At 42.9% G+C, this 7,557-nt stretch overlaps 1 protein-coding gene across 1 annotated transcript; it reads left to right on the top strand.

The window, feature by feature from the left end:
* Positions 1-3,860: 3,860 nt before the first annotated feature.
* On the top strand, positions 3,861-7,296 carry atp5f1d (ATP synthase F1 subunit delta). The gene is made up of 5 exons (XM_066695828.1): positions 3,861-4,106; positions 4,872-5,025; positions 6,305-6,393; positions 6,819-6,955; positions 7,165-7,296. The coding sequence occupies exons 1-4, from the start codon at positions 3,987-3,989 to the stop codon at positions 6,939-6,941; spliced, it is 486 nt and encodes a 161-aa protein (XP_066551925.1). The 5' UTR covers positions 3,861-3,986; the 3' UTR covers positions 6,942-6,955; positions 7,165-7,296.
* The last annotated feature ends 261 nt before the right edge of the window (positions 7,297-7,557 follow it).

Below are 7,557 nucleotides of genomic sequence, written 5' to 3'. Positions count from 1 at the left end.
GAATTGAAAATATCAAATACATAAGTAGCCTAATACTAATTAAGTTAATATATATATATATATATATATATATATATATGAGTGAGAGAGATAATCTTCAAATAGGAATAATATTTTTTTAATAGCTAATTCAATCACACACTTTAAATGTGGTCACTATTACTTTGAGACTATGATGATTTGCATATTTTACACGTTAATTATTATTTTTGGCAGTAATCAAGTTGTAGCCTAATAGTTATGATTTTGCCCCCTTTATCATACTGTCTCATATCTCCTGAAAAACTGATTTGTTACACTTGTTGGTTGCGCCCCCTGTAGCTGTTTTATTGTGTGTAGTATTTTACATTACATATAAAAACAATTCAATTTTTAATACTTATGATTAAAAACTTTTAAAATCACTAAAAAAAATTAAAATCTTTGTGATTTAACAAAAAACAAAATAATTAACTTTAAATAAACATGTGCACAAAACAACAAAACAAGCGTGATTAAAGCAAAAACTACTACCAACATAAAAGTCAAATACATTGAAAATAACTGAAAATACATTGGACAAAATAAAGAAACAATTAAAAAGGTAAAAATAAAAAACAAACAAAAAAGGTCCAATGCATTTAAAATTAAATCCAAAACGGACAATGTATTTGACCAAAAAATATAACAAAACTAAACCAAAAAACCCCTAAACAATTTGTGTTTTAAAACCAACTAAATCTTTAAAAACAGTTAAAAATTCATTCTTAAAAGTCATTTTAAAAACAATCATTCATAAAATGGTTAAAAGATCTTGGACTCGGGCTCCAGCAGGGGGAACTGACCGTCCCCGGAGGTGGGTCCCATCATGGGATCCTGAGCTCCCCCAGATCTTGTATATGTCAGTTCTTATAGGCTTCCTCCTTGCCCCTCTGATGGACCTCCAGATTGACGTAGTCCCTCACGAGCACCATGCCCCTCCGCGCGATGACAATCGGGTCCAGCTCCTGCTTATTGAATAGACAGATATTCCGTCCCTCCCACAGGGCCTGCTTCACTGCGCAGACGACACGCCACCAGCACCTCAGGGTGGAAGATGTTAATCCCCTGGCAGGACCGTACAAGATCTGCCGGGCGGTCGCCCGCGCAGGAACGGCAAACCTGTGGAGGAACGGAGAAAACAGGAGCCAGACCCTGTAGGCGGAGGGGCAATCTCTAAAGATGTGAGCCTCCGTCTCCTTCCCCAGGCAACCCTTATAGGGGCAGGTGTCATAAGGAGCTATGCCCCTTCTGTGCATGAACACTCGGGTGGGGAGACACCGACTCACAGCCATCCAGGAGACATCTTTCTGTGTATTCGTGAGGCAAACGTGCGTAGCGTTAGCCCAGATAAACCGGCAGGTTTCGGGAGGGAAATCTTCTATCCGGCTGGTCTCCTGGGTAGATCTCATCTGGCTACAGATGGTCTTATAATCCCAGGAGGCCAGCACGACTTTATGGAGGCCTACTTCGAGCGCAAAGGCTCGGAGCGCCCTGTAGGTCCCGTCGATCGTGATCCCCAGAACCTTGATAAACGGCTTCACAGGGAACACGGTCGGCGGGCCCCGGCCGACAGGCCATGCCCTGGAGAGGTAGACCTCGCTCTTGGCCTTGTTGACAGCGGCCCCCGTCGCCCTGCAAACCACGGCCACGTCGTCCATGTAGGCCAGGGCCTTCAGTTGCTCTCCGCCGGAACCTGGGAGATGGAAACCTGTCACCCGGACGTCCCGGCGGATCGCCTGCATGAACGGCTCCAGACAGAGGACGTACAGCAGGGCCGACAGGGGACAACCCTGCCGGACCCCCGACCTGACCGGAAATGGTTCGGTCAGGTGGCGGTTCACAAGGACCCTGCTGCTTAGACCGCTGTAAATGATCTTAACCCATTTCCTCACGCCCCCTGTAGCTGGTGCAGACTTACAGGCTAATTGGTGGCAAACTGCGCCCACAGTTTGCGCCAATTACACACAACAATGCATGTATCACCAATTCACAGCCTATTAGGTGACCTTAAACCCATGCACAATAATTATAGCTCTGTATGCTCAGAGCAAGGGACCCAAATAATTGGAAAAGGGTTGCACATCATGGCCTTTATCATTACAGCTCTGGTGTTGTACTCTATGTTTTCAAACATATCTCTACATATATTAATCTCACAAGATTCAGAGGAATAATCACACTCTTTACACCTATCTCGTTCACATGATGGCGTGGGTGCTCGTGTTTTGTCGTCCATATCGGTCAAGTGCAAAGTGCCGGTTCGGCGGTGTCACAGAGCTGTCACTGAACATCGCAGGCGCTATAATTGAGCAGGACTCTTCGTCAGCACCCCTTTGACGTCACGGCGCCCACTCAGCGATTTCATTCCAACACCTCCGCATGCCTGCACTACCGGAGCGTCAAATCCAGAGAGAGAGAGAGAGAGAGAGAGAGAGAGAGAGAGAGAGAGAGAGAGAGAGAGAGAGAGAGAGAGAGAGAGAGATTGAGATTTGAAGGTGTAGGATATCTATGCATTGAGTGGGTGGTAGGGGAGGTGCAGGTCAGAAAGGTGAGTCCAGTGCAATGCATTAGGCGATGTCTTTGCACAATGAACTGATTCATTAATGCTACAAGCCTTGGCAAATATCTGTATACAACACTGATTTTCGAGAGCAATCAGTTGGATGATAATTTGAATTAGGTTTGCCCAAATAAGACTTAAATGGAGTGGTACTATTAAAAAACATACAACACTAAATTCAAACAGAGAAAAAAAAAAAAAAAAAAAATATATATATATATATATATATATATATATATATAAATATTTATATATATATATATATATATATATATATATATATATATATATATATATATATGTATATATATATATATATATATTTATCTGTACTAGATACTGCAATATATGAAACAAGACTATATATACAACTAGGACGCATTTGCTTTAAAAGGGGGGTAGAGATTATTTTGACATTTATTTGTTCTTTGCATTTATAACTTGTATTTGCTTAACCATTTTTGCTTTCTAACCTGTTTCATTATTTAACTCAAATCTGTAAGAACATGTTAGTGATCAAACCTATTTGATATTCACGTTGCGCCATCTTCTGGTCGTGTGTTATATATATATATATATATATATATATATATATATATATATATATATATATATATATATAATAAACTGATCCGTCCATAAATTATACTGACGGGTGTTTTACTGTGGTGAGATGTCATAGTTTAAAGGAGGCACTTCTATATAGAGACACTGCTATTGCAATTTAGAATGTATATATTTGCAATTATGTAAATGTACCAATCATACTGAATAAACCATTTTATTATTTCAATTTCAATACATATATCTAGTTATTATTATTTTTATATATGACCCCACTTTTGGTGATTGATTTTATGTTTTATTTTTATGTTTTATCAATAGGGATGTCGTTCAAGTAGCCTAGCTTAACACATGACTATGAATACAAAACTAAAGATCCAACTAGAATTTAAAGTATCAGGATACTTTGTCTGCATGTGGCTGTACTTTTTGCCTGACATTTCATTGAACATGCATTATTTTTATGGGAGTATGCAGGTTAATGTAGTGATAGTTTGTAATCGGAGTAGCAGTGGTAGAAGTTAGGTTAGGGAGTAGAATGCATCAGTTCTAGTATGTAAAAGTATGTAGGTTAGTAACTGTAATATAATAGTTTATGTTCATATATTAAATTACTATACGTATATGCAAGTATTGCTATAATAATAATTCTCTTGAACGAAGATGTACGAGAAAACTACATTTCCCATGATGCGTTGCAACTGTTGCACTGGCCTTCTGGGTAGCCGGCCGTGTCCTTGTCCTGCTATCAACCACACTGGCGCACTGACTTGACTGAAGAGTTTAGTCTCCTGTCAAAGCGGCTTTTCTTTAGTTTTTGTATAAACTAGACCCCAGCATCATGTACGGTCTTCGGCTCTTCCTTCGTCGCTCCCTCCCGCTCCTGCGCCAGGCCCGGTGCTACGCTGACGCGCCTTCCTCTTCGCCCCAGATGTCCTTCACATTCGCCTCGCCGACGCAGGTAAGGAAAATCCGGGGATGAGCCTCGGCTTGCAGGCCGCACGGCTCCATTCAGCGGAAAAACGGGTCAATGAAAGCACCACCGGCGCCAGAAAGGTGTTGGCAAGTCCTGCTATGCACAGCAGAGGGGTTCGTACAAATACTGGAGCGGAAACGTGAAATGGACGCTTCCCACGCCTGTTTTATTATACGAATGAACTTGACAACTGGCAGGTCCCGGCATTGTGACAGACTGCTTCAGACATCGCAGCCGGGCGGGTTTCTTTCTAATCGTACAGATCCGTTAACATTAGAGACAGTATGTGTATATTTGGTAGAAATAATGCATGCACTTTGATGCTATTTACTGTCTTATTCCAGTCCAGCCGCTCTGTATCTCTGTTGCCCAAATGGGTTTCAATGTCCCGCAACCTTGGGACTTCAAAGCGCCTTATAGGTTAGGCAGAAAGCAGGCTTACAGAGAATAACCCATTCATCATGTTAACCCCAGCATTGTCAGTAATTCAAAATGTATTATCACTATTACAGATTCTTGAGTGTCTTCATCTGTATGTCTAATCCGTCTGTGTATCCATAGTGTGTTTATTATAAAGGTCAACTGTGTGCATCTCCGAAGTTTTGTTTTATTAATTATTTAGATTATTATTATTATTGTTCTGTATTTTTTTTTTACTTTCCCCCCCCCCCAGGTCCAGTGATCACACTTTATAAGCATTGTCCTCCACTCTCTCTGCCCCCCGGGTGTCTGTTTCCGCCCCCCCCGCAGGTTTTCTTCCGGGAGGCCAGTGTGAAGCAGGTCGACGTGCCCACGCTGACGGGCGCCTTCGGTATCCTGCCGGCTCACGTTCCCACCCTGCAGGTGCTCCGGCCAGGCGTTGTCACCGTCTTCAACGAGGATGGTGGGGCCACCAAGTTCTTCGGTGAGTTTTCGCTTAAAACCGTGGCACGTCCGAGGACACTTGGACAGCTCTGTCCCCCGTCCCCTCATCATTTTCTCTTCTGGTTTATGCTGCGATGCTGTTCCCATTATCTTAATTATTTTCCTGTTGATGGTTCAAACCAGGGGTTCCTAACTGGCAAACCACGAATCACATCTGGAGTCCCCTGTCACACTTCTGCGCACATCTGTCAAAAACACCGACCTAGTCATGGAGGTCCAGGGCAGTCTTGTGAGACGAGAGCTCAGGGGAGAGCAGATTAGTTTGTAGAGTAATGTTGGCAGACCCCTGGTTTACACTATAAAGTGCCCTAAAATACCTTCTGGACTGAAGCTGGCCACCCCTGACCTACAGTCTGTTGTGCTTGTGTCGTGGTGTTGTCTCTAGGGTTGTGCATGACAAATATTTTGCCTATCGATAACTCCACAGCTGTTGTCCACGACTTTTTGAATATTTGCCCCCTATTTGTTGTTAGTTTAAGTGGGTTAGCAGACCAGCTGTAGATTTGTGGTAGTTTAATTGCGATGCACATATTATACACTTAATGTGTTTTCATTTACTTTGTCAAAGTATTTCCATTCAGAACATCTCTGTGAGGAAGCCATTGGTCGCGTTCTTGTAGCACAGATGTACGCAGATATGCGCAGATCTGAAGAATTCCATGGATCCCGTTGGTGGATCTGTGGAAATCTGTGCTACACGAACATTCTAGTTTAGCCAATCACAGACAAGAAATGACAAATCCCACCCTTCCATCAATCTTCATTACAGCTATATATAGAGCCAATCAACAGTACAGGCTTGAAAAATCAATGTATACTTTATTGTTTAGAATGTTAGATTCACTTGACGACGTGTCAGTTTTCGACTATTCGGTCTCATCCCTTGTTGCTTCTCTCCCTATGTGTGCATTTGTGTATGCCTAACCTTGCCCCAGGCCTTTGTGAAGGTGTAGGCTTCCCGATGGGGATACGTGATAATGAATCTGTGAAATGGCATAATACTGTTTAATACTAAATACATACAATAAGGTACAAAAAAAAAAAAATCTTTGCCAACTGGGATTGAATAGCACAAATGCCCAGTTTTCCACCTTTTTCTGAGAATCTTTTCATGAGCTGCAGCATTTGAAACCATAATGAAGCGTCCACTTTTGTTTTACGCCTCATTTGCACACATTGCGTTTCTCAGATGACAGGGTGCTCGATAACATGAACGCTGTGTGCATCGAGGTGAACTGATGGTGTCTGTGTGTTTGCAGTGAGCAGCGGCTCGGTCACCGTCAATGCCGACTCGTCGGTCCAGCTGCTGGCAGAGGAAGCGGTGCCCCTCGATGGCCTGGACCTCTCTGTAAGTACTGGTCTCCCAGCGCCCATTTAGTAGCAGCATTTTCATGAAGGGGAGGGGAAAAAAGACAAAATAATCGTGTATAAAGTATAATCAATCAAAATATGACATTCTAAAGAGCACTGTTATCCAGATTAAGTACTTAAGAAAACAGGCACCAGGTCATTGCCAGCATCTGTACCTGGACTGTGGACTGACACACATGTAGCTATTTCTCATCTTGTACTTTGGCTATATTTAGGTGTAACCTTCTACAAACAGGCATGTCTAGTGTCATTAGAAGCAACACCTGTTAATTAATTACTACCCAAACAGCACTCATCTGTGGATTGAGTGAGTTAGTATTTCTCCTAAAGTCTTGCTGAGTGGGAGGCAACATCTCATTGTAATGCCTGAATGTACTCTGACCCTCTCCCCCTCTCTCTCAGGCTGCTAAAGCTAACCTGGAGAAGGCCCAGTCTGAGCTGGTGGGAGTATCGGACGAGGCAGCCCGAGCTGAGATCCAGATCAGCATAGAGGCCAACGAGGCCATCGTGAAGGCATTGGAGTAGAGGCTCTTTGCAGGGTATGTATGCCAGCCTTCCCCCGGTGCTCTCGCCAGTGCAGGGTGTGGGCATAGCGGAGGAGTGGTGGACTGTTAAAGGTTTGCTTTATTGCCACCTGTTGTCGAATTGCTCTGGTGATGATTATTTCTGTTAAGGGACTTTGAAGCAGGCTTTTGCTACTTCTTGGTCAGGCCCAGATCTCTCTCGACTGTATTTTCTTTTCTTTCAGGGACGTGTGTTGTATCGGTGTAAAAGTGGACATTACAATCGGACTCTGCCCGGTCAAGTCAGTAACTACGAGATGTCTTTGCTTTGTACAGTGGATGAAGTTAATGCCAATAAATGTATTTGGATAAACTTACCGGCCTGTTATTATTTCCTGCTGTTTGTCACCAGCAGGTGGCGTCAGTTGACTGTGCTGTAAGGGAAATATGTTTCCCCACATTGTGGTGTTGGATGTCTGTGTGCATTTGTGGCATCTTTCTTTCAAAGCAGAGTGATAATTTAGCAGTCATTGCGAGACGGCCTGAAAGCCTTTTCGGAGACTGAACAGCACAGCAGTCAACGTGTCCGAAATAAAGGAAAACATTTGGAAAATATTTTCCAGTTTTTGCACATTTTC

The sequence above is a fragment of the Amia ocellicauda genome, chromosome 22 (assembly GCF_036373705.1).
Source record: "Amia ocellicauda isolate fAmiCal2 chromosome 22, fAmiCal2.hap1, whole genome shotgun sequence".
NCBI classification, from domain to species: Eukaryota; Metazoa; Chordata; class Actinopteri; order Amiiformes; family Amiidae; genus Amia; species Amia ocellicauda.
The sequence above is the reverse complement of the archived record's forward strand: the minus strand, read 5'-3'. Positions and strand labels throughout refer to the sequence as shown.